The following is a 26873-nucleotide window of genomic DNA, read 5'->3' as shown; positions in this document are numbered from 1 at the left end:
CCACGGGGGCGGGCGCGGCGCGGCGAGGCCCCGGCCGATGGCTTCCAGGTCACGGCGCCGCCGCCATCTTGGCGCCGGGCGGAAGCGGCCCCCGTTGCCCCTGGAGACGGCGCCGGCTCCTCAAAAAAAAAAAAAAAAAAAAAAAAAAAAAGCCCAAAAGCAACGGGTGTTTGGGCACAGCCCTGCAAGATGTTGTTTTGGAATCTGCACATGTGAAATAGTTAATGTGGTGCCCTCCTGCTGGAGGCTGAGCTCCAGACCCAGCCTCCAGCAGTGCTGCTTCTTCTCCCAAAGCCTTCCCAGACACAGACCCGATGTAAAACACAGACACCACAGTCAGGATCCCTACAAATATTAGCGAAGGTTTCCCTCATATTCAGAGGACTCCTCTTATTGGCCAGTACGTTGAACCTGGTGGTATGGTGGCTGAGCACTTCTCCTTAAGAGAGCTCCACAGGCAGCAACTCAGTAGTTTTGTGGTCTCCGTTTCCCTAAAAACCTGTACAACCATGAGAGGATCTTGAATTACTGCAACAAAATTAACGAGCATTTCATAACCTGCATGTGTGGACGATCTGAATGAAGGTTTCGCAGGCAAATTCATTTGGGCATTGCCTCACTGAAAAGCTTGGCTTTGCAGCCCTAATAATGGTCCTTCCACACACGTAATACTCCCTGTCTTCCCCAAAGGACAGCTGTCATTACAGGATCACACAGCATCACACATCCCTGGGTCATCAGCAGTGCTGGTACCTTGAGGTGCCCGACACAGACCTCTGCCCCTTTCCCTCACAGAGGCGGAGGGCAGCAGACTGTTATCCTCCACCTAGACCAGCACTGGAGAGGGATGAGTCCTGGAATTTGGACTATTCACTGGGTACATATGACCATTCCTAAGGCTATTTAGTATTTACACAGTTGTTCCAAGCATGTTTCTACAAAGCAGTGTGATTTATTGCGAGCTAGATCTTACACAATGAACCAAAATAAAGCAATTAATTAGTTAAGCTTGCTTAAGCTGACCACGAGATCAATACAGCAACTTCAGAATCATCTTTGCCTGAATTCAGACACCTCTGATATAACAGCCCTGCTTGCCTTTTCTTAATTTAGTAGCTGCCAGACTAATGAATTGACCCTTTCTCTTTTGTTCATGTGGCCTTTTTACTACCTCCTCCCAACTGTAATTTTTTCTCTATCTCACTACAAGAAATCTCTCTCTCCTCCCCAAGGCAGGCAGCTGCTGCTGCCTCATCCCAGGGCACTAAATTCTAGCTGTTTCTGGGGCAAACCAACAAGAGGCAAATTCTTGGCCAGCCACGCCACAGCAAAGGCCAGCCTCAGGGAAGCTCTGCCCCATTGCCAGGGTGTCCCAGCAAGCACATCCCCTGTACCCCTATCCCCAAGCTTTCCCTTCTGCCCAGCTCACAGCTCTCCCTGGTGCTCCGCTCCCTCCCCTCTGCCTGTCCCCGATCAAGGCTTTCAGACTCGATCACCTGCCCCTCCTTTCTTAGCCTCCAATGCTGCCTCCAGCTTCAGTTCCCCATGCCTTGCTCAGTCTCTTTTGGCCAGTTCTTCATCCGACTTCCTATCCCCCCTGACTTTGGTTGTACTGACAAACTGAAATCTGCCATGGCTTCGGTCCCTCCCCTGCTGTCAGTTCCTCACACAGCCAGTCTCAGCATGAAACTCCTCTAATTCCCAGTTTCGCTTTCTTTGTGAATCTCAGCCTCCTTCCATCACACCAAAGCTCCAAATTCCCAGTCTTAGGCTTTGCCTTCCTCCCTTCTACACCTCAGCCTACCCAGGCCTTCCTGCCTTGCCCTATTCATTTCCCTTCTCTTGAGCCATCGGTTTACCAGAGGCTTGGCTTCGATCTCTTACCCAAGGCTTGCAACATGTCCCGCTGCTCTGTGGGAGAGAAGCATGCTTTGAAGGCTGATGGCATGATGAAGACCGTTTCATTTTGTGAGCGTCACACTGATCACAGAAATAGCATATGACTTCAGCGCTGCTTTTCTGTCTTCACCTTGAACGTAATCTTGGCTCTACTGCCTTTATCACGGGTATACAGAGAGTGGGGAGGCTGGAAGAGTTGGCACAGCTGAGGAGCTGAAGGGGAGAGAAGAATGGTGCGAGGCACAGGAGCTGTGCCTGGGGAATGGACGTGGACACCCAGAGCCATTGGCAATGTCCAGCAGCCAGCGCTGTGACAGAGCAGCCAACAACAAGATCCGTCGCATCTGAGAGAGACACTGCCCCTCCAGAGCAAAAGCTTCTGCTGTTGCAATACAAAGAAGGATACAAAGAAGGGGAACCTCAAAATGTGGTTCTCAGTTAAGGGCTGCAGTACTGTAAGACGTTGCTATTTTTAACGCCTGTTCCTTTTCTGCGTTCAGTCAGGTCTGCTTACTTGAGGGACAAAAAGTTATTTTTGCTTTTTTGCCTCCCGTTGGCTCTACAGAGCAAACACGCACATGGGAAGAGGATGGAGTTTGGTTACAGTGCCTGTGTTCTCAAAACCGAGCAGCAGCATGACTCAAGAGTTGTGAAACTGTCATGTAAAACACGGCTCTGGGCCTGCCAGCCTTACCTTTGAACTCGTTAGGAACCTATCTGGTAGCAAGGTTTCAGATGCGCTTCCCAGGTCCTACAAGGGCTTCTCCAGGAGGAAAGGCAGGACACACCAACCCTGAAATGGCACATCCAGAATGCCAGGCATGAGAGGAGTTTCCCATATTTACCAGTATGCACACCGACTTTTTCAAGTCTGTGCTGTGTCCTAACTGCCCCAGGCTGGCAGGTCTTCGGTTTATTTAGTGCAAGGGGAAACTGCAAATCCAGCCGGCTATCAAGCAAGCTAATCTTCACTTACACAAACGGAGAGTCAACCAGTTCAAACAATTTATCTTTCAAAGTCAACACTACAAACAAGAGAAACAAGCGAGAGCTTTTTCATTCACAACAGACTATAAACTGTATTTTTGTAGTGTAGATTTTGAGGCAGGATAGTATCAGCTGCTAGAAACTCCTACTTTTCTCTAGTGAAAGACACGGCAAATTAAAGGCTTCGGTTGTCTGTACTTTGAAAAGGGAGAGAGGCTGGAATGAAAACTCGCTTAAACTGAAACAGATGCTGATTATTCCAGCTCCAGTCAGGCTATCCATAAAGAAACCAACATTTCTTGACTTCATTTGATTCTTCTGCTACTTGCAGATCCATTTCTGACATCCCAGGAGATGCCACAAGGACAAAGCAGGATCCAATAGGACATGCGGTGCTGTAGTGGACAAGGCTGTGGGTCTGCAGCACCTGAATTGTGGTGGGCACCCTGCCTACCACTAACCCCCAGCATAAGTCCCAAAACTAGGGGGCAGGAGGGGGTGGGCATTCACAAATCTACTTGAAAACTACAGAGGTTAAGCTCCATTCGTAGTCGAAATGATAAGCCTGTGTTCAGGCACTCTGAATCATGTTCTGAAGAAATCACTTTTTCCATTGACCTCATAGGGACCCTGGGGAGTTGAGCTTTCCAAGGGAAAAGCCACTTCCTCCCCGGGAAAGTGCGTTCAAGCCTGATGTGGCCCTGGGCTCCCCAGCTCCTCACCCGCCACGCTTTGCCGTTGAGCTCCGATGCCGCGCGAGCACCGCAGGTCTGCGTGCCTGCAGGTGGTACACGGCATCTCCTGCCCCTGTACCTGTTCCACTTGGCTCCCGCGTCAGACTTCTAAAACTGGCTGGCACCAATACCCTGGCTGAGCTTTCGTTTGCACTGCGTGTCATTTCTTGCCTTCAAAGGTCCGTGAAGATTAGCACCAGGCTGACGGGTAGGGCACGGAATGCAGGAACACGAGTGCGAAAGCCCGAGTTTTCCCCTGCTGAACTTCATAAAAGGCCAAGTCCTGCCTCTGCTCCACACAAAAGAGGGAGCAGACTTCACTTCCCCATTGTCTTCGGTGATCGTCCAGTCCCCCAGAGGCACAACGGTGTGGCAGCACAGCCTGTGCTTCAAAGGGAGAGCCTGGAGCCAAGCAGCTCTGTACCCTTATCGTTTTCAGCTGATAAAGGTGTGAAGCCGAGGGAAAGAAGCTCTCGCAGAAGCCAAGAAAGGGGAAAGGTCTCAGGGAGTGGTGGCCCTGGGAAGGTCGAACATTTTATTACATGTTTTTCTTCAGAAGTAATCTTAAGAAAAACAACTCGGCTGTGTCCTAAAAGTGACTGGGAGTGGCAGCATATCCATGCTGAGCTGTGTAAAAAGCCAGCTGCCCCATGCCCAGGCAAGTATCACTGCCAGCAGGTTAACCAAGGCCAGAGGCAGCAGCAGTTTTGCTTGGGATTGCATCGTGTCACGGCTGCAGGCTCTGCTGTCTGAAATGTGGAAGAAGATGAAGATCAGCAAGTACCCCAAAAAACAACAACAAAACAAAACAAAAAAACTACAACAACCTCTTCCCTCAAAAAAACAAACAAAACCAACCTTAATTCACGGTCTCTCAAAGAGAAAGATTTTCTTTAAAAGGTATTTGGGAAGGGAAAATTGAGTTGGAATAAAATATGTGCCTGTTGGTCTTAATAGCTTCAGCTCTGCTATCTATTTTCTCTCCCTCTTCCAGACTGTCAGCAGGGACTGAGTGTTCTTCTGGAGCCAGGGATGGATTTCCTGAATGGTGACAAATAGCAGTAAAGCCTGAAGTCAATTCCACAGTGAAATCATTATATAAATTGCTCTTTCCTGCAGGAAAGAGATGGATGAAAAATAAAACAAATCAGAAAATAGTATGAAATGAGTAATCTTACGGTTATGGGAAGCCAAAAGCACAGCCCCAGAAACGACGCTGGCTCTGCCAGGCAGCTAGGCATTGTACGGAGCACACCTGTGAATGAAAATTTCGGCTGAGGATTTATGAAAAAAAGAAAAGTCCTGAAAGCAAGATTTATTCAAGCACACGGTGATCTTCCAAAAGGACATCATGAAACTCCCTTTGCCTAGAGACAGGAAAACTAGTCTAGGGAGAATGCCAGCAACCCTAATATTTACCGTTGGTGCAGTAACACAGAGTTGCTTGATCCCAATTGTGTGTGCTGGGTGCTGTACAAAAAGGTTGCTCTGGTTCAGAGACAGAAGACTGAGAATAGGACCAGAAAAATGGCATGCGCTTATTTGTCGCAGACACGGGGAGCATGAGGAAAGGAAAGCAGTCAACATGCTGCCAAGTTTTTTTATAGACCATACGGACAAGGAGATATCTCTGCGAGATGATTTCTTTTTTCAACACACACATTAATAACGGGTTTGTTGCAGGCTTGGAGGAAGCAGAGAGGTGTTTGAAACTGTCAGAAGAGGGCAGTGAGACTGGTCAACACAGGCTGATCCAAGGACAGAGCTGATATCCTGATAACAAGCTAAAACCCATCAGTAGGAATGGGCTAGGGAAAGAAGGCTCTTGGAGATGAAGGCGTTTGGCGTAGAAGAATAAAGAGAGCTAGTAGCCAGAAAAGGAAGAGGTGGCACAGACAAAGTGACAGGCTAAGAACAATCCTGCATTGTGAGGACAAGGGCTTGGTTATTCGCGGGTTTTCTTTCCCCTTCTTGTTTCTCAAGGGGCAGAGCGGAGTTTGAAAGGAGAACAATACAATCATCTGACTGTGTTAAGAGATTTATGGCCTGAGTTTACCATGTGTTAAAATATTGATTCTGTCTCTAACATATGCTTTAGACATTTACATTATTTTTTTTCTGCATAGAAGGCTGGCTTCTACGTACAAAAGCTGGGACTTCAAAGTAGGATCCAGTGATGCTGGGTAAATACAAAGTGACGTAAGCGAAGCGCAAGTCTCGGATTTTTTCCACTCAATTAAATAAAGATAGCAAGAGAGACACTAAGCAGTGTGTGGCAGTGAGAAGCTGGAATAATTAAACAATAATATGACAGACGGTGCATTTACGGGCAATTACAGCATGCCTCTGCTGGCACTTGAAGGCACAAGGCCAAAGACTTAAGCGATTCAAACCACACAAGTAGAGCGGTAACCTCCTGGAAGTGCCAGCCTGGGCCTGGCAGCCCAGAGCGGGGCTTTTACGGAGCAGTGAGGCAGGCAAAAGGCTCCGCTTTTACCGGGCGTTATGGCTAGAGAGAGAACAGAAAGAGCAGCTGGCCAAAAAGCTGTTTCTGTGTCCCTTGGATAACTTGTGTGTGCCCAGCAGTGGAAGACAAACCTGCACGCTGAGCGAGGACGTCTCCTTCGTGGTGGACTCGGGAACAGCACCACGTCACACAGCAGAGTTAAAGCCGTTACATTCAGCAAAGTGAACCAAAAGAAATCACTCGTCTGTCAGCTGCCTTCCAAAAACAAGGACTGGGTTAAACATCATGCTCTGGAGGCATTTGTGGTTCCCCCAGGGAGTCACCGAGGCTTTCTGCTCCCGGGACAGCAGCACCACCCTCCCCCTGCTGCCTGGACGGTGGGCTCTGCACCCTCTGGTACCACTCAGCACCTTAGGGGGACAACGGCATGAAATCTACACACCTGTACCTTCATAAGCACTTGTATGAATTATTCAACACGCGTTAGCCAGGCTGATGCACTGCATTTCTGACCCCATCAGCACATGCAGAGGTGAGACAAGCTCTAAATGTTTGGAAAAGAAGAGAGGGATCTGCCTGGAAAGCAAACACAGACAGGTGTTGTTAAAAGCGTCTTAAACTGTCAACAAAGCACTTACTTAAACTTAGCACTGAGAGATGGGCAATTCTCATGAAAGCAGGGATATTTTTAAACCCGCTGTGTCTGGAGTTACATGGCTATACGGGACTCTCAACCGGAGTTTTGTTTTTAAAGGACTCAATTCCAGACTTTCTTGTTGTATGAAAAAAAATGGAAAACATGAACTTGAAAGGCTCAAAAAACAGAATACAAATAAAAAGCATTTAAAATGTATAAAGACAAAAAACAAGCCTCGTAAACAAATGGAACCGGCCATATTGCTTCACCTACATGTTTTGGGTTCTTTTCTTCTCCTTGGTAAGAGAAGATATTTCTCAAGACTTAAAATAAGTGTTGTTTTGTATCTGCAGGGCTTTCAGCAAGCGGCTGCCACGTTATGAAACTCTCCGGATTCCAGCAATGCACATCTCTGCTGCCTGCTGTACTCAGAATATCTGGGAAGAGGAGGAAGAAAACAAGCTTATCATTTATAAAATTATTGCTGGTTTTGTGGTTGTGAGGCTTTCTGCAGCGTACAAGAATAACTTGTTTGCGACATCAGTACAACGAGGATGGAACCTAGTGCGTTGTCCTTGTCTGGGGTGGTGCTCTCACACTGGCAACAAAGGCCTTTTCCAACCAACCTGAGTGATTCTACGATTTTATGATCTCAAGGCCGAGTCTCAGCACTTTAAAAAGCCACACGCAGTGAGGGCACAACTTGAGATGTGGGTATCACCACACAGCACTGCTCCGAGTTCCCCAGGCACCTGGGTGCCACCTCTAACTGTGCTTCCCTTTGCAAAATAAGACCGGGTAATTGAAAAACTCATGTCTTGTGTTGTTCTTCCAAGAGGAGTAGAACTAGGTCCTACGTGCCATGCTTTCCCCTCCTGCTGACTGTGGTTGTCACTGCTCTAGTGAACGAACGCTGGCCTGACTCAAAGCTAAGCCCATCACTGCTTGTAAAGCACCTTGAAAAGGGCAACACCAAGCTCCAGACAATGCCCATGCCTCTCTCCTCTCTCTCATCCAGTCCTTACAGTCCTGAAGATGGCAACTGTGTTTTTTCCCCAATGGAAAGAGGTGTCTTAAAAGCAGACTTACCGGAGACTGCTGACAGCAATCCCCACAGCCACTCCACTCTCAGTGCTATCAGCTTATAGACAGGCTGCCAAGCTGGCATTTGACTAGCTAAGAGAATGGATTTAGCATGAAGCCAGATTCCACTTCTCAGTCACTAAAACACTCAAGTAACAACCCGAGTTGGCCATTGTTTCCTGCCACCAAGCAAACAAACCTCGCTGGCAGGAAAACTGTCTTGGGAAAGTGATTCCTTACGTGACCGAGGGGGGCTCTGGTTGTTACCAATGCCAACCCTCACATAATGCTGGACTCCAGGTGGTCATCGGCTCTGTCAAAACAACCATCTTGCAATTTAATTCCAATGGCTGGCTTTTCAGTTCATCTTCTGTTGCTCCGCAGGCCGTATTTGTCACCGCAGGAGTAACTGTTGGCTTCACAGTGCAAGACTTTCACTCGTAACTGGCTGTCTTTTCCACTCGTTTCTAGCCAGCTGAGATGCTAGGAGGGTCACTTTGGAAAATAATAAATAAATAAATAACCAAAATAAATAACTAATTACATACATAAACACGCAAAGCCCATCAACACAAAAACAAAACCCAAACCTACCAAGTTACTAATTCGCAAACTGCACGTACCGTGTCAAACGTCCTGGTCTACAGACATCCACAACCTTCATAAATCTGTCTCCAGTCCCTTGCCCTTTCCTCTCCCAATCAATGGGGAACGCTAATTGGCACACCCCGACTAGCACAGCAGACAAAGGAGGCGGCCATTCCCACCGAAACCAGCGGGAAGGCTCCTGCGCACTTCAAAGGGCCGCGAAGGATGTCCCGAGCGAGCGCGTCCATTTCAATGCCTCAGCGATGCCAATCTTTTGACCTGCGAGTGGAATAAAGTGAATCAGAGCACGGACTGGGCTGCTGGGCCCTGCTGGCCCACGCCGGCGGTGTTGTCTTTGGCCGGCTCCACAAAGGCAGGAAGCGAGGCGGCCGCAGGGCCCCACACGTAGCGAGGGAGCCGTGGGGTGGCAGCGGGCTACCTGAGGGGCCAGCAGCTGCCCACCGCAGGTTGCCAAGGAGGAAACACCCCTAGCAGAGTATGAGTAGGGGCTCTGTGTGACTGTCGGGGAGGTGGTGGTAGGGAAGCTGGAGTTAAATGCGGACTCCAGAGGGGCTGGGACCCTGTGGCTGGCAGCTCTGTGGGTCAGGAAGCTTGGGGCTGGCCACACTGAGACAGAGCAGAGAGCACAGGGGGCAGAAAGCTGTTTGGCACTCATTTTGGTTCTGATTCGTGACTTAGTGGGTTCATCTGTGCTTTTCCCCACAGCCCCTGGAGGAGGAGGCTGAAGGGTGCTCCCAGCATTTCAGTGCAATTAAACACATGGTTGCCGAGGCCGGGTCAGCAGGGTGCAGGCTTTCACCACACAGCCCGGGGCGGGCAGGGCGCGGAGCCCATCCCATAACACTAAGAGGGCCCGGGCGGGGCGGGGCGACCCGCACACACCCCGGGCGGCCAGGTCAACCTCGCGGGACTACCCCTGGGCCTCGCTGCTGGTATGCCTGCCCGCACCGTAAGGACTACATTTCCCAGCATGCCCCGAGGGAGACGCCCCCGCATGCAGAGCGCTGCGCCGTGCGGTGCACGCCGGGACTTGTAGTTCTCCTGGCGGCAGCGGCGCCATGCCGGAGGGGAAGGCTGCGTTCCGCGAGGTGCTGCCCAAGCAAGGTAGGGGCGGGCGGGTACGGCCCGGCTCGGCTCGGCCCCAGCGCGCTGCCCGCTCACCCCCTGCCTGTCCCCTCCCCAGGGCAGCTCTCGGCCGAGGACGTCCCCGCCATGGTGCTGTGCAAGCCCAAGGTTCTGCCCCTCAAGTCGGTGGCGCTGGAGAAGCTGGAGGAGCTGCAGCGGGCGGCGGCCGAGGCGGCCGGGAGGGCCTCGGGGGGGGCGCCGGGCTCGCAGCGCTAGCGCCGGGAGCCGCCCGGCCACAGGTAGGAGGAGGGGATAGGGGCTGGGGGGCGCGTTAAAAGTGTTCCAACAACACTTTTTAAAATTGTTACCCGTAATTTAAGTGCTTAGTCACTGCTCTCTCACATCTTCTAACTCGTAGTGTGATAGATGTACGCCTCACCCGTCAGAGATGGGAGCAGTTCAGTTGTAAAACATCATTTTGAAAATGAAGACAGAAAGCAGAGCTTCACAAAAAAATATTTTTTAATATGTTTTTACCAGAACGTTTCGCTTTTCCAGTTACATAGAAAAAACATTTCGACTGGTTTGGTAGGTGGTAGCTGGAACATCTAAAACCGACCTGCGTTTTGCCCCAGAACAGGTGAATTTGTCCCATGACCCAACAACTCCGTTTCCATGGGCTCTTTACAACAAAGAAATAGCTATTTTTTTTTTTCTCCCAAAGCACAGTATTTCTTCAGCAGCAATGAAAATGGGATCACAGCAGCTTAACTTGACCCTTCTATAAAGCTTTGTACAAGCCAGTGATTTCATGACGAAGACACTGTCCTTGAAAGAAAGAGCGGCAGTCAAACATTGATGCAAACACGGAATGATTAGGTCACAACGTATGGCACTTATAAAAAGGTAGCTTATTTGAAGGCACCACCACAGCGGAGTGGCCAGTTGTTCTACTGTATGCCAAAAAAAAAAAAAAAAAAAAAAGAAGTTCTTTCTGAAATTTATAAAACTATTTAAAAAAAAATGATTTGTACCCCAAAGATGTGTTTTTAAAAAAATATGAACTGTGCTAAGCAACTCTTAGAATTCTGGTATACAATATATGTGCGTACATATATACACACACACCAACAAGCACGCGTGTCTGTATATATATAGATATCTATCTCTTGTCCCTTTAAACTTCAGGCTTCGGGAGTCAGTTCCCACATTCAGTAGCTTTCGAGTTTAAGCCGGCCTCCATCTCCTTCGCTCACAAAACGCTTCCTGCCCCTGTAAGAGAGCACAAAGTATATTTTCAGGAAGTTTACAGTGGAGTAATTTCTTTTTCTCATCTATCACCGTGAAGAATCTTCTTTTGATCTTGGGAGTCAAATACGAGGTGTAAAAGACTCGGCAAGATAATGCTGACAATCACCCTTCAACTGCTGAAAATTCACCTGCATCTCACATCTTGGTTCATTTCTAGGAAGCTTTTCAAAATCTGTATTGTCAAGTTCTTTCTGCTTTGCTTACCTTTTTCTATTTATTTTTGTAATTCATACTTGAAGAAGATGCTGCCTAAAATTGGCATTTTTCTACCCCAAATTGAAGTACATAAGCCAAAAATGCCTCTCAATATATTCGTGAGAATTGAAGTATAATCAAGCGTTTGCTGCAGCGATGACTTTCAACCCTCCTACTCCCCAAGCCCACAAAACAGTTGGTATCGGAATACAGACTAACTCAATATTAAGCCTGAAGTCCACACGTGGAGGCTGCTTTCAATGAAGTCACTAAACCTTCCAAACCTGATTTTTTGCAAGCTGTCAAGATGCTTTAAGAAGCCTAAGGAAACACCCAGACTGGAAAAGATCTAACAAGCAATATTCCCAATGCGCAAAATTGTGAGTAATGGTTTTAACATCAAATTTAAATTTTTACACACATTTCCCACAGGAAATGAAACTGACCAGTAAGGAGAGAAAAGAATACTGATGACCTGCAGTTCAAACAAACACTAACAAAACAAAAAGCACCTTACAAAGCCCACGATGGGCAGATACTAAAGGATCAGGTACGTGGGGCTTACACCGCATAAATATCCCAGTTCCTTCTGAACAAAAAAGGAGAATCGGTTGTCTAATCCTAGAACTCTGATAATGTATATTTAAGCTGTTTTTCAAGCTTTGTTTTTCTTCCAGCTTTGCCTGCATGGATCGTTGTGACATCTGACTCTTGCATCTCAGTGATGCGCTGATCTCTGCCCAGGAAATCGGCAAAGCTGAGAGGAGAGGCAGGCCTTTGTCCTCTGCAGAGCAGACAGGCATGGTGCCGGGGATTCAGCAGAGGCCCTGCTTTGCTCAAGTATTTCTCCCAGCCTCCATGCAAAAGGTTTTGTATTAGTGCAGCTTTTTAATAAACGGTTTCCCAGTCCAACCCTCTTCTGTTTTTCCATCTTTCATAGTTTTGGGTTCCAATCTCTAACACTCGGGTCACGAAGATCCTGCTTTCTGTTACCTACAGTGGGGATAAAAAGCAGTATCTCTATTAAAACACCTACCTTGAAGGACAGAGGTCTCTCAGTGGTTTGGAGATGATTCCAGCCTGAAAGCATTCCTCTACAAACCGCTCCAGCACAGAATAGGAGTGTGGCACATCCAGGTTAATGTCGGGGATTTCACAGTAAACTCGTTCGTAGCCCTGTAGTGTAAGAACACAAATAATAATCTGGTTATTCAATGATTGTATTATTTTAAAACGCCCTTTTGCACTCAGAGGATGATTTTTTATGTAATTTCACGTATACTTCAGACAGTTTCAACAAACTGAAAGCAGAGCACCTGCAAATTAGTGGCAAAGCAAGGTGTAATACCAACCAATAGCACAGTATTATGTAACTACCCATCTATATAAATACACTAGCTGAATTTTTAAGCTTCTTAAGTCATACATTCTGTGCTATCTGGGTTTCTGTGATAGCCAGGCTGCTTTTGCACGGGTAGTAACAGAAGGAAGAAAACACACTTCTCGATTATGAAGTATACTGGATAAGAAAAATAATTTTAAAGACACGTAGCTATATCACAGCATACTATGATTGCTTTTTTATCATTTAATTGCATAAAATCAGTTGAAAATCTTTCAGTGAAGATTCAGATATTCCGTACCCCACAGCTGAAGAGAAAACCACTGCTCAGAACCCCTTTGTACTCCCTCCAATACACGAGAAATGTGTGTGAGGAAAATGACATTGTCTGTATGAGATAATGGCATTATCTGTATGGGATACAGAGTGACCATGGAGAGAAGGGAGGAAAAAAAGCAGAAGAGTCAGCAATGGGCTATAAATACTTATTAAAAGTGGGTAAAAACTAAGCAAGTTTTTAAAGACCTTTTCCAGTATTCTGTAAGTGCCACACTTACTCTTTTCATTTGGTCCACAGTGATGACAGAAGATCTCCAGAGAGATTTCAACAAATCCAGCATCATTTTAAAGGTCTTTTCTCCAGTTGACTCCAAAACCATCACAATTGCCTAAAACAAATCATGTAAGCATTTTAACTGAAAAGAAAATAGTGGTTCAAGTACACATGTAAGCACATGAAGTACAAAACGCAATGAACGCATTACTGTGGACTTGTCTCCCCAGAAAATGCAATCGTATACAATTCCATGATACTATTATTTGAAAAGAAAGACTGATGAAAAGTTATTTGCATAAAGATAAAAGGTATGAGAAAAAAAAAAAAAAAAAAAAAAAAACAGAAAGGAGTAGACAGTGCAGAATATTTCCTGGTTTGAGAGGTATATGACTACCCATCTGGTTGCTGCAGCACAGATGAATTTTTCTATCTATGATTTTTGCATCCAGGACTTTAGAGGAAAATTTACAACTTTACCGGTCTCCACAAACCCCATCAACCAAGAGGTATCTGTTTTCCTATCCTAAGAGGATTTTCTAAAAGGAGTCAATTTATTGAAGAGTAAATGTTGCAGTTTGTGGGTGTTTGGCCTTACTGGTGAACAACCATCTCCCAGTTCTGAACAGTCACCTTCCACATAAAACAAAGATCCTTCTCTCATATAGTCTGGTTCTAAAACATCTCAAAGCTTTTTACAGATGTACTAGAAGGAATAATTCCACCCTAAAGAGAAAACTTCATAACTTAACAGAAATAGGGAACACCCATTAGAATACACAGATGTCTAAAATCTGTTGTAGTACGCAATTAAAGCAAGTCAACACCAATACAAGCTATGACTATTTGCTGCTATTCTTCAGCAGAAAATAAGCTGACCTCAGAGATCTGTAATAATCTGAACACAACAAAAAAAAAAAATTAACTCTGGATATTCCCAGAGGGACCAGCAACTTCTTGCACAACATACGCACAGTGAACACATAAACCATTAGCTTTACATGAAATAATTTAGTTATTTAAATAACATCAGAACTTGCAACCTCAGCTTCAAATTCCAGTTACGTTATATGCATGCCCACATCAAAACAAAATCTGTTGGTTTTACTGGCAGTCCTCAAAGGGACTGATTTCTCCTTACTTCATACACAAGTTCATGGTGAAAATGGGGTACTTCCAGTTCCTGAAGGCAACGTTCAGCTTCCAGTACATCTCCGGAAAGCAAATACTCTTTCAGCAGCATATCAATCTATTGAATTTTAAAACAAAACAAAAACTAATTAGATACAAGATTTAAAAGCTGTCAACTGTTTTGATGATGATCTGTTTTTTTCATGCTGCATAATCAACCTGGCACCAAGTTAGTTCCTGAAACTTGCAGCTAGTGTTTTTATAAACGTAATTAAATTGAGACCTGAAACACAATGTAAGCCAAATACCTGCCCATAATGTAAGACAAATATGCAAGCACATTGTTTTGTAAGATATCTACATAAACTTATCTTCTCCCCGAGCTCCTGTCATCTGCTACACTCACAAACTAGGAATTACAAGGTGACTGCTTCCTTTAAACCTCCTTGCTTCATAGCAGGGACCATCAAGCTTCCCTGTTTCTGCCTCCTCCCTCTTTTTTGAGTTATTACAGTGCTTTTAATCACTGATGCCAAAAAGATAGTTTAGTTTAGCCAGTTTCATGTTGGCTCCTCTATTACTTCATCATTTTGTACTGTGAACTCCTAAAAGCTAAGTGCTTAAAATTTTGGTTAAAGTAAGAATAGGTGTAATCTTGCAATAAAGAATATTACCTAGTATGTTCCCCCCACTGACCACTACGGACATCCATTTCCATCCACAAATGGATCTATATCAGTTTTTAAAACCTACTTTGTATAAAAAGATATAAAATAAAAGACAACACTCGAGACATCATTTTGCTATGGGATGTATGCATCTCTTTGCTCCATCCCAAACAACGTAAGCTTAGACAAACAGTAAACTCTGGGGAGAAGAGTTTTGTAGACATGAGTTACCTCTTTAACAAGGTGTTTCACAGACTGCTGGCCGCCTCCTGACCCCCACACGTTGTCTATACGCTTTCCGCCCTTTGTCACACTCAGCAACACAGTGGCTCGGTCCAGAGCCGCTCTAGAAAAAGAAATTCAGATTTTAGTAAAGTTTCATAATAAATCTCTAAAAGACATCTGTAGCATCTACACCCTCACCCCCACTGTTCTTCTCTGACCAAAGTGATCCTATCTCTGGAAAAAGGTCAGGTTTAATAACTCCACTGGGCCTCCCAGATCAAGAAGCCAGCAAGAGAACCCTTCCTGTGCTCTCCTTCTACCACCCGTACACTTTTGGTTATGTTTTGCTCTGAACAGGGAACAATCCTACAATGGTAGTGTTTGTGTGTCATCAATGCAGAACCTGAAAGAGTCTCATAGGAAAGAATTTAATAGTTTCTTTTGTAGGGAGGAACTGTATCTGGGCTCCTCCAAAAATGCAGGCTAGCATGTGTATCTCAGAACAAGAGGCTTGAGTTGCTTCCATGCTGAAAAGTGGCTTTTGCACTGAAATGTTTTCTGTCTAAAGAATTGTGAAACCTTTGGAATTTAAGCCAAGACAGCATTTCAGAAGGCAAATATGTAGTTGCAAAAATGTTGTGAACTAGGGATGTTTGTTGTTTCATTGAGAAGAAAAACAGTGAAAAAAAGACAGCTCCAGTTAAGCACCATTAGAAGTTGTATGAGTTTAGCATCTCAGTATCGAGCCTGAAACATACTTATGGGGAAAAAATTAAAAATGCATGGCTAGTTACTGAAATGCTCCTCTTTGCTCAGAGATTGCTCCTTCAGACTACTCACCCTGGAACTGAAAACAATTCTATTTATTGATAAATGAAACATCAGAAAGGAAGTCTAGGAAAACACTACACAAACTTAAAATCTTTGTGAGGCAAAACACTTGATCACTTGCGTACTTCACAACATATTTACAGCAGCTGTCTTAATGCTATTAGTCCTTAGTCACATTAAAGCTTTTTTCTCTGTAGAAGACACAACCCTCTATAGTCACGTCTAGTTTCAGCTCAGGTTATCCCCCCCAAAACAAAAGCCAGACAAACCTGACAAGATGAACTCCAGTGTATCGAATATAGTTTTAAGGCACTTTCAGTACTTCTCCTCTGGCATCCGCAATTCTGGGTTTTGTTGTTGCAGATGTGGGTTTTTGATAGTTTGAAATTAGAAAAGCAATTACAGAACCACATGGTTTATCCTGAAGCCCCGTATTCATGATTTCCTTCTCAGGCATGTGGAATAGAAAAAAACGTTGCTATAGAAAGCAAGAAACTTACCGAGCTTGGATGCAATCCACAGTGCCTTTGTAGCCATCTATGTAAGTACTGCTTAAAATCCCATCTCCAACAGCTCTAGCTATAAACTGGCCAACCAACTATAAATAAATAAAAAAAAAAAAAGCATTTTATATAAACCTTGAATTTCAAAACAGCTTAAGTAGAAAGTTACAACGTATTTGGTTTTCAGATTTTATTTAAATGAGACAGCTCAAAGTAGAAAACACAGCCTGGGAAACTGGATAGGGGATTACAGATACCAAGACAATCTATAACTGTTTTTCAAAACGCAGTGCCTTGTTTCAATTTGCTTGATCAATTTTAGCTGTAATTTAGAAGGAAAAGGTTTTGACTTCTACCACAAAAATTTGCAGATATACCTGGGGTGCCCTGGGAGAATCCAACACCAATTCAGGTAGATCTTTAAGCAGTTTGTCAAATGATTTTTCCACGTCAGTTTTGCTTACTACTGTCCCACAAAGGTCGGAGATAAGCTTAGATGTCATTTCCCTGTGACTAGCCTTCCCCTCCAGCGCCAAGGAAACAGCCAGCACTGGCACGCTGTATTTCATTTCACCGAGGTTTAGATCCTTCAGCATCTCCTGAATAAGATTTGAAAAACAAAACAGATTAACATTTCATCATTTCAATATTAAATATATATTATAAACAAATACGTATACACACGTACACGTACGCTTCTGCTTATGTAATGAATATAACTGCTTAGCTATTTTTACTGCACATTTCTTGCCAACACTCATTTACAGCTGGCAGTTGGATTCCCTTGTGCACTACAGGTTTGCCCCCTGAAGTAAATAAAGGCATGTGACATACCGAAACCTCGTTAGTATCTCCGTGTTCAAAATATTCCTGTATGATTGGTGTTAGAGTTTTTTCAAATGCTCTTTCATCCAGAGGTAGAACTACTGTTTCGTAGACACAGTTCTCCTATTTCAAAAGAAACAAAAGCATAAACCCTTTTGTAAACAGTAGTCACTTCTTAAATCTTCAGCAGCATTAATAGCATCAAAAAACACCTTCTACATCCCTAATGCTTTTATATTTTAGTATTCTACCAGAAAACACCAGATTATGTCTCTACAGTTTAACTGTGGATGATGCTGGCTAAATGTCACGTTTCTTATATTTTGAATTTACTGTTCAATGACAGAAAATAGTTCAAACTCTGTCACTGGATTTCTGCTGACACTATACAAACACAGAGATCAAGTACCTATGTACTCAAGGGAGGGTGACAGAAACTCCTGTTAAAGCCCAGCTGAGTTATCTGTGCTGCAACAGAAGATTTAACTTATAGCAGCCTTCCCTGCAATGGTACTTCTGTCCCTGACAGCACGACAAGCCTGCCTGTTTTCCCTCTTCCCTGGAGGGACTTTGTGATCAGACAGGTGATAGCATGACAGAGAAAGGCATTTTCAGAACATTTGTGAGTGAAGACATTCCCTAAAGAGAAAAAGGAATCACACAGCAGCTGCCTCCTGTATAACCTGGTCCTGAAGAGTTCTCCACTATAATTCAGTTCCTCAAAGACTTCAGAAGTAATACTCAGAGCAATACTAGAGATCAAAGCAATATTTAAAAGAAAAAAAAAGAAGCTTCCAACTAATATCTATCAGAAGGAAGCTTTCCACAGTCAAGAATTCCAGCAGAAGACCAAAAGCCTATTTTTCCTATCACAATAGACTATGTTTACGAAAAGCTAAGCATGCAGGTATTCCTTGGAATATTAATTCTTCATAAAGCTTCATTTTATGAAATCATCAGGTTCGTTTTCAATAGCCATGTCTGCTGATGTCAGTGTTGAATTGCAGGAAAAAATGATTCTGAAAGCAGGTCCTGGCATACCGAGATAGCATCACCTCAGCAGCTATGGTTACAAGCAGCAACCTCTGCTCAAAGGATTCCTCCATCACTCGGGGGATGTTCTCCCCAATAATATGGCTGTAGGGCACAATCTTCCACAACAAATACCAAGCAGATACAAGAAATGGCTATGTTGGGAATATAAGGAAGAGAAATATAAGGAAGAGAGCAATCCCTAACAGATACTGTCATGGACTAAACTCCCAAATTAAAAATCTGTGTGGTATTTTTAACTTGGTGCTTGCTTGCAATTTAGAGCAGCATTGCAACATTCACCTTCATTGGAACAAGCAATGAAAGAACACACCTGGGAAAACCACACTGCCTAGTCAGACACAGAGGGAAAGTTTAGGTCTAAGATCTATAGTGTTACACTGCCACACTCCTACATCACACCCCTTTAGCTAGCCAACAATCCATTACTGAACATAAAAATGAGCATTTAGTACAGATAGTCCAACACCCGCATAACTTGTGAGGTTAAACTTTCATTAATATAAGCATCACGGCAATTTTAAGTAATAACGGAAATCAAAACAAGCATTGTGCAAGGAAATTTGCCCTACCTGGTCATCATCATAATTAGGATCCTTAATATCTACTTCTTCCACATCATACACTTGACCTGGTGTTCCCCAAACTCCTTTACCACCTGCTCCACCTGGCGAAATAGAGGGCAGCAAGCAAGGACAGTCAGCTTACATGCAATAATTTCAGTTCATCCCAACATTCTTTGACTCAGTATGTGCTTGTGACCACCTCCTGACTCTAGCCATATTTGCTGAAAAGGGCAGAAGTGTCTCTCTGACACGTTCCCACTTCAGCAACCAGTCTTTTCATTACTTTCCAGTAAGACACTAGAAGAATGGAACTATGTAAGAATTGCTGAAGTTTGAAACAACCATACTTTCGAATATAGCCATGCTTTCAGTTCGCATTAGTAACACTCCTGTGAACCGCCTCAACCCCAAATAGTTCAAATTCATATTCAATTTACTATTAAAAGATTACTTCAATTTACTATTAAAAGATACCTAACTCAAAGACACAAGTTACTTAATGATACTCAAAAATTTTTGATATAAAGATTCCACCTAGCTTTTTTTAGTTGGTAGGTGGCAATAGGAGCAAATGCCTGCATAGACTGTGGGCTACAAGTATGGTTCTCAGTGACAACAAAATCTCTGTTCTTGACAGAATCATCATCACAGTAATCTTTTCACCAAGCTACACCAACCTTTCTTTGGCAGACCCCTTCCCTTTCCGGACCGGGACCGCCTATCCAGGAGTTTCCCCTTTGGGCTCGTTGGAATGACAACTCCAGTCTTCTGTGTCTCTCCATTCTCGCTGACAGAGTCTCCTCGCCCAGAATCTCTGGAAGAGTTTTTCCTCAACCGTCTCTTGGCTTTAGCGTTTATTTTGGCTTCAGTAATCGAAGTTGCAGGAATCCAATTTCCATTGATTTCAGTCTTTCGTTCGTCAGACCCACCATTTTCTTCATCACCGGAAAATGGAGCATCACTGAGGTTCTCAAGTTCTTAAAAAGGAGGCAAAGTGGAAATTTTGTTACTGTTTTAAAGTATTTTATGTTAAAATACCAAAATGCTGCATTTAAAATGGATTACAGCATTTAACAGCACTCATATTCAACAGGCAAACGGTGGTGTTTAATTTAAATATGTCCATACATCACAGCAATAAGGCGTTCCTTATCCCCCTCCACATACCATCCACAATCTAAACAGAGCATATGTCAAGAGGCAGACAGCAAATGAATAAACCATTTATAAACAGGTAAACCGCAAAGAACTCCACCCGTGTTAAACAATCTATCAGAATTCCTCAGCACAGAAGGTCTAGGTGCCCTGTTATCACCCCACCCACTCATCGCTTGACTTGGAAACAAACAGAACTGCCAATGCAGTAAATTTTGTAAGAACTCAGCAACATTAACAGAATAATCACCGAAGTGAAATTAATTTCCTACATCATCAAGCAACATTCCTCTCATTCAAGGAATTTCAAACAAAGCTCACTATCTGGAAAAATCAATGATTTACACTTAAAATACAAGAATGAGATCACTAATTTCTGTTTTTAAAGGTATGAAAAAAGTGCAGTTTAATACAAAATCTGGAAAGGTTGGTAACAAAAACTCAGAATAAAGTATTTTGAAACAATGTGATCTCTCTTCTTTAGGGATTGTTCCTTACTGTGGGGTAGTTCAAGACTTTTTCTAAAAATTACCATGTTTTTTTCCCCGCTACAATCACATGTAATAGGTAACAAGCCCTGTTTCCTTCTAAAACACCCTCTGCACAATGAAAAAAGCCCTCTCACAACTTAACAATCCAAAAATATTTCAGAGCATTGAGAGGTGCAATAATTTCACTGATTTTCACAATTTTCTTAAGTTAGATACAAATTTTAAATGTGCATTAAAGTCTTGTATTTCAGAGAATTAGACTCTCCCCCACATGAACTCTATGGTTCAGCAGAATGTTTTATTTAGTGCAAAAGTCCCTGTAAATTCTTCTTCCCCCTCTTCTTCCTTCTTCTTTTTTTTTTTTTTTTTCCTGCAGTTGGTAGAGTCTCACAGCCACAGCCTATGGCCCCAACCCCAGGATGTACACTGATGAGGTGCACAGAAGAAGCTGCTTTTCCAGCTGTGCCAAACCTGCTTTACAGAAAAGTTTGCAGCCCTAAACCCAGAACATGAAGAGTATTTTAAACTTCTATTTGAACGTAGCCAAATATATTACTTTACCATTCCAATACATTCTAATTAAAAGCGTTCATTTGGCAACAGTTCTCAGAACAGGATTTTTTTTTTCCAATTCAAAACAAGCTCATGAAAATGTTTTGAAAGCAAAGTGCACTAATAAAATATTTCCAACCTCAAAGTATTTACTCATATCAAAGAGGACACTGCACTGCAAAATGAAGAAATCCTGATGCAACTGCCTCCTTCATGATCAAAGAAGCAACATTTAGATATTAGTGCTCACAGATGTGAATGCTATAGCTGAACAATAATGCAGTCATTCCCATATAAGCTTCATCTTTCCACTCATTACTCCCACAAAAGCATTCCCTTTACGCTTGCAGCAAGCTAAAAAAAGAAAAGCATCCATTACGTACAGAAAAGAATTCCCACAACAAGCACTCTCAGCTTTATAATATTTTAATACCACAATGAAAGATTTGCATAAAGCTAGCAGAGGGCAAAAAAGCAAAACTGAACAGGTTTCCTTCCTTCTCTTCCCCAGGGAGCCCTCGCCAGCAGAACCAGCTCATCTCAGATAACTGAATTAAGATTCTGCACCATGCTGAGTCTCCCATGAATTTCTCCAGTTCAGACCTGCAACCAGGCTACACAGGATCTACACTCTTCGATGACCACTTACTTCTCTCCATTTTCAAAGAAAATGGTCAACATTTAATTAACACGAGTCAATCACGACTTTGACTACTAAGAAAAAAGGGGGAGACAACAGTGTAGCCTCTACACAGTCCCAATCTCAGGTTCAAATCTAAATTTAATCATCCACAGGAAACGTCCAACCCGTAAGACTCAGGATTTCATACTGCATTACTGATTTCTTACTACATTTTTTTTATTTTTATGTAACACCATGTAAGTGCCACCTGTAGCCTCTTACTCCACAATACCGTGACCTACTGGCCCTTCACTGTTAGTCACCTAATTAGGTTGAAAAAAAAAATAAAAATAGATTAAACTAGCTTTGAATAATTTTATAAATCTCTTTCATTAGAAGTACACAAAAAATGACGTTAAAATGAGACATTGGAAAGATCTACATCACATATACAAGCAGGAACAGCATCCTATACACTTTAAGGCTTTGCTTACCACATATTAAAAAGTTATCCAAATTGATCTAATTAACCTGCTATTAAGCCTAGCAGGCATAGTTGAAAGCTGTGCTTTTATGGGCACTACTATTAGACAAAAAGAACGTTCAGCAAATACTTACCTACCTACAAGTTTCATTTGACCAAATTAGATCAATTTAGATATCTCACAGCCTCCCATCCATTTTCCAAACGTCATTCTAAAATGCTGAGAAGCAATGCATCTTCTGCAGCAAACTACTTCAAGCTTAAAGTAAGAGTTCATATGGAGAATGCTGCCACTTCAACTGCATCGCATACCATCCATATGTAGTTTTTTGTTTTTTTTTTTGTTTGTTTTTTAGAAAAAAGAATTACAAAACCTACAGAAACTAATTGACATAAGAAGGTTGGTGCAGATCATCACAATCTCTGAAAGGCACATAAAAACAACATGAAATTACATTAATTTGACCAAGCATGATAAAATGTGCTTGTGATATGGACCAAGCTGTCAATTTCAAGGCAGTTTCACACCTGCCTTTACACCTGCACTACTGAAAAATCACATGACAGAGTTGAAAGTCACTATTTACTAACTTATGGGAGAAATGTTATATTCATTATTATTTTCAGAGCAGCTTCAAAATAAACATCAAGCAGGATATTGTAATATATACTTGAAAGAAATAACCTTTAAAAAAAAAAAAAAAACTTCAACACATATTCTCTAAATATGTGAAGTTTTTTTCTTAAAGCAGCAGTGTTAAAAATTAACAGGCAGTACGATTTACAACAGAGAACACTTGAGGTCAGCTAAGCAAATATAAGTAAAAGGTACTGAATCTATTACTTACCTGTTGTGTTAACATAAACGTGCTCCTTTTCTATTTCCATAGTTGCTTAACAGAACTGACTGTGAAATGTAAAGTCTCAACGCTTTCCCTTCAGGGCCTAAATGGAAAAGGAGAAGCCCAGGTGAAGAAAAGCACTAGACTAAATCCGAAAGGAGTACAGAGCTATGAAGGCTTCACTCACAAAATATGTTTAAGTTATACTTAACTACCAGTAGCCACTGAAAAACTCCTGAGAAGGTAGAAGATGTAACATGAGACAGCACCACCCTTAAACACATCTATCAAAGCCTTTATGTCTCAGCAGTTGTTAGTTCTGCTGCTTATATAGGAGGAACCAGGATAAAAACCGTTATGTTAAGGGTACAAGCCCCCTGTATGCAGCTTTTTTAAGTTGATAAGTCACCTCTATCAACCTAGGACCGTCCACCTCTGCAGAGCAGTTATCTACAAAAGCATGCGATATCAATGTAATAATTGCATCCACAAGAGAAATGTTCTTCAGGTTGAACTATACTGATAAAATGGTACTTGTTTATCAAGTTCAGACAAATCCTTAAAAAACAAGATATTTTTGTTCCTCCCCTCAAGGACACAGTGGTTATATTTTAACGTATGTGTTTATGTACAACTGTCAAACTTTCACATGTCTCTGTGCCAATCAGCACGGGGTAAGTTTGAACATTTCACTTTTTTTTGTTGCTCTCTTTTCCTAGCAGCTGCTATTCCACAAACCACCACAGGTCACTGTGAAAGAGCCCATCCCTCCCGAGCTCATCCATCTTCCCTTTATGTACACAAAATTAAAGCAGCCTCACAACTCCCCGTGCACTTTTTTTTTTTTTTTACCTGCGAGATCCTCACAGATCACTTTGTAGCGCTGTGACTATTACCAGTACGTGCCTGTCCCATCAGAATACCGTGGCTCTTCTTTCTCATCCATTTCTGCCCTGAAAGCAGCTTACCGTTGAGTGGCAAGATTGTGACACCAAACGGCATCGCTCCCTTCCGCTTTTCTCCTTTCCTGGTTTTCCCCTTTTATGCCCACTTTCCTGCCACAGACCTACCAACTGCACACGATTCATCACAGCGCGCTGACAGGAAAGGAACTGAAGGGTTAGGGCACGGTACCAAACTGCCACCACCTTGTCATTTCCTAACACCCATCCCAACAGTTAATTTAATGCAACACGCGATCCTCCTCATCCCCACACCATTTTTAACCCCTGAACATATCCAAATATCCAGCGTTGGAAGGGACACGTCGAGCCCAACCCCCTGGCACCACACGGGTCTACCCACAGCTTCAGAGCAGGGAATTTTGCTTCACATTTGCTCAATTCAGACACGTTTGCTTGGCGTTTACCTCACACAGTCATCCAGCAGCTCCTCCTCAGGGCTGGCCGTGCGGTGGGTCTATGCCAGCAGCGCTGCACCCCTCCCAGCGGGACGTCCCATCAGCCGCTGCACCTCTTTGAAAAAGCAGACAAAACCCCCAATTTCAGCACCAATTAAGAGAAAAACGTAGTTTATAACAGAACTTTAGGTTTCGGGTAGGATAATAGACGTCAATCAGAGCCCTGGCTGCAGCTCCCCACAGCAGGGCTGCCCCGCACCTCACGGGAGCCCCTCGGGGCCCGCCGGGCCGGGCGCCTCCCCTCAGCCCTCAGCCGGGAGCGGTACCGTTAGGGGCGGGGCGGGGCCGGGCTCGGCTCGGTTCGGCTCGGTTCGGCTCCGTTCGGCTCCGCTCGGCCGAGCCCCGCCCCCCGGCCCCGCTTGTTTGGGTTTTCTTCCCCCCAGCGACACGGCTGCGAGCGGCGCCGCTGATTGGCTGGCTCCCGCCCGCCGCCTCGGCCAATCAGCGGACTGGGGTGGGGAGGTGAGGTGGGGGGGGGGGCTCGGCCCGCTGGGCAGAGAAGGGAGAGGAGGGGGGCGAGACCATGAGGGGCGGGGGGAGCGGGACGGAACCATTCGGGTGGGGAGGGGGCCGCTGCTGGGCTGTGTGGCCTGTACCTGCACCCCTACAGTCCTACACCCTGCACACCTACAGTCCTACACCCTCACTCAGCCCCAAACCTCCACCTTCCTGCCTCGTGCAGGTTTTACATGGAGGCAGCCTCACAACCCGTTTCCCCATGTCCCCACACCGCCCCGCTGAGGGGTTTGTGCCCTGTAGGTTTTTCACTCCCCACAGAGAATCCCCCTCAGTTCGTCCCCTACCAGCTGGGTTTCACGCTGTTTTTTACATAAATGCCCCATGAGCTGAGTTTTATGGGGCTGTTAGGTATTATTCCAGTGGATTTTTGCTCCAAATTGGCGTGGTTTTGAGGGAGTTAAAAGCCAGGCTTCCCTTGTGTAAGAGGCTCCGAGTGCATTTGCTGGCCCGGCTCCACATGAATCATCAGAAGTAGGGTTAAGAATCAAAACAACAGTGATCTGGGAAACGAGCATGCGGCGTGATTGCCGTGTTTCTAGTGATAAATGATAAATGCTGCTCCCGTCGGGCAAATGACAGGAAGAAAATCTTTCTTGTTCCTGAAGACTCCAGGTTCCAGGCATTTTTTTTCCAGGCATTTTCAAGTCGGGACAGTTTCACATGCTCACACAAGGCTTTTTTTTCATAAGCAACCCAGAAGCAACCTCAAACTATGTTGTTCCCCCCATCAATCAAAAAATAATTTCTAGTTTGCTCTTTCACCCTAACCGAGTAGTACATACCACTACAGCCCAGAAATCTGGAAAATAATTTCTATCCACTAGCAAAGATCAGGGAATTCGGCTTTCCCTGCAGCAAGACAGGAGAGGAGCTTGGAAGAGGAGAAAGGAGGTGGCAGAAAAAGCATTTTGAAATAGTGACAAGAGAAGATGCCACAAAACACATGGCAATTGCTACTACCTGGTGTAAAGCACCGCAGAAAATTTAGGGGAGGATTTTTCTGGTTAAATTTTGGACTGGGTCACTTCCACGAGGCCCAAAAGCAGGGTGATTAAATCAAGAGAAGATGAACGCTCCTGAACTAACCAGCACACTGCCAGACAAGAAAACAGAGTAGGTTTCCTTTCTTCTGCTGCACGTCTCTATTAGCACCCCGGTTATCAAACACTGAAAATCTCGTCTATGTTTGACTGTCCATACTTTCAGATTTCTAAGACACTGTGACATGAAAAAGGACTGATGTGCATGCAAGATTATTCGTATTTTCCCACAGTTATCTACCAGCCTACTAAAAGATATCACCATTTTGCCTTCCCAGCCTCAAAACCTTAATATTGAACAGACAGAGCCAATCACACACAAATCTCTGAGCTGCAGAGGGCTGCTTGCTCCCTCCCTGCCTCCATCCCCCAGCTGTAATAGTAGCCAACATACCTCCCAAATCCCCCTCGAAACAAGAGGGCAGAAAACCATGCATCACTCAGACCAAACCCAGGTTTTCTTAGGAAAAAAAAAAAAAAGAAAACAAGAAAAAAGCCCTTCTGAGCATCTGTGGGCAACCCGCAGCTGCCACGCGAGGTTACCTGTGCCAGGAGCTCTGCCACGCTGTGCCACACCGTGTCACACCGTGTCACACCGTGTCACACCGTGCCACGCCACGCCGCGTGGGGAGCCGCTGGGAGCCCCTGCTGCCCTCCACCTGGAGCAGAGTGCTGCAAGAGAGGCGAGCGGGTCACTTCCCAGCTCTCTTCCTCCCTTAGCGCCTGCTGGGTTGTTTTCAAACTCTCCCCTCCCTTTCTCGCTCGCTGGCCAAGCCCTCCCATGACACCCAGGGGAGGAAACCATTGGCTGGAGTTCCCCAAAACGCGTGGAGCAGCCCTTCCCCAGCCTGGGTCCAGAGCACACGCACCCTCGTGGGCGTGCTGCCGGCCTTTGCTTTTCATCCCACTGTGGCTCGCGTTGGCCATCGGCCCTCCCGCACCGCAGATTGCAGCAGAAAGCGGAGAGGTTGCCTCTGGTTAAACACATCGCAGGGCATTTTCTTTGCACTCCCCACTGCGGATTTCTCAGAGTTTTACTTTCTGTTCTTAAGTGTTTTCAAAAG

The 26873-nt window shown here is 44.4% G+C and overlaps 2 protein-coding genes and 1 long non-coding RNA gene across 6 annotated transcripts; 1 reads left to right on the top strand and 2 right to left on the bottom strand.

Annotated features, from left to right (window-relative positions):
* Nucleotides 1–6039: 6039 nt before the first annotated feature.
* Nucleotides 6040–8663, bottom strand: LOC311439807. The gene is made up of 3 exons (XR_014695017.1): nucleotides 8431–8663; nucleotides 6998–8302; nucleotides 6040–6663 (listed from the first exon to the last, which is right to left on the bottom strand). It is a non-coding gene; the product is annotated as an uncharacterized lncRNA (long non-coding RNA).
* Nucleotides 8664–9379: 716 nt separating this feature from the next.
* BBIP1 (BBSome interacting protein 1) lies at nucleotides 9380–11899 on the top strand. 2 transcript variants are annotated; one of them, XR_014695016.1, is made up of 4 exons: nucleotides 9380–9520; nucleotides 9600–9780; nucleotides 11420–11537; nucleotides 11665–11899. XR_014695016.1 is itself a non-coding variant. In XM_084525955.1 (3 exons), exons 1-2 carry the CDS (start codon nucleotides 9475–9477, stop codon nucleotides 9755–9757), a joined length of 204 nt encoding a protein of 67 aa, XP_084382081.1. In that variant the 5' UTR covers nucleotides 9380–9474; the 3' UTR covers nucleotides 9758–9780; nucleotides 11665–11899. The 2 variants fall into 2 exon arrangements, 1 of the variants encoding a protein (XP_084382081.1); XM_084525955.1 differs by lacking the exon at nucleotides 11420–11537.
* Nucleotides 9986–26621, bottom strand: PDCD4 (programmed cell death 4). Of its 3 annotated transcripts, none has more exons than XM_084525952.1 (13): nucleotides 26353–26621; nucleotides 24200–24305; nucleotides 22837–22933; nucleotides 19362–19661; nucleotides 18691–18785; nucleotides 17075–17188; nucleotides 16618–16839; nucleotides 16238–16335; nucleotides 14913–15027; nucleotides 14024–14131; nucleotides 12887–12997; nucleotides 12024–12163; nucleotides 9986–10753 (listed from the first exon to the last, which is right to left on the bottom strand). In XM_084525952.1, exons 3-13 carry the CDS (start codon nucleotides 22874–22876, stop codon nucleotides 10693–10695), a joined length of 1404 nt encoding a protein of 467 aa, XP_084382078.1. In that variant the 5' UTR covers nucleotides 22877–22933; nucleotides 24200–24305; nucleotides 26353–26621; the 3' UTR covers nucleotides 9986–10692. The 3 variants fall into 3 exon arrangements, with proteins under 3 accessions (XP_084382078.1, XP_084382079.1, XP_084382080.1); XM_084525953.1 differs by lacking the exon at nucleotides 26353–26621 and adding an exon at nucleotides 24450–24560; XM_084525954.1 differs by lacking the exons at nucleotides 24200–24305; nucleotides 26353–26621 and adding an exon at nucleotides 23240–23263.
* Nucleotides 26622–26873: the final 252 nt, after the last annotated feature.

Source organism: Aythya ferina (genome assembly GCF_964211825.1).
Source record: "Aythya ferina genome assembly, chromosome: 7".
Lineage (NCBI taxonomy): Eukaryota > Metazoa > Chordata > Aves > Anseriformes > Anatidae > Aythya > Aythya ferina.
Note: the sequence above shows the minus strand (reverse complement) of the source record. Positions and strands in the feature narration are given on the sequence as shown.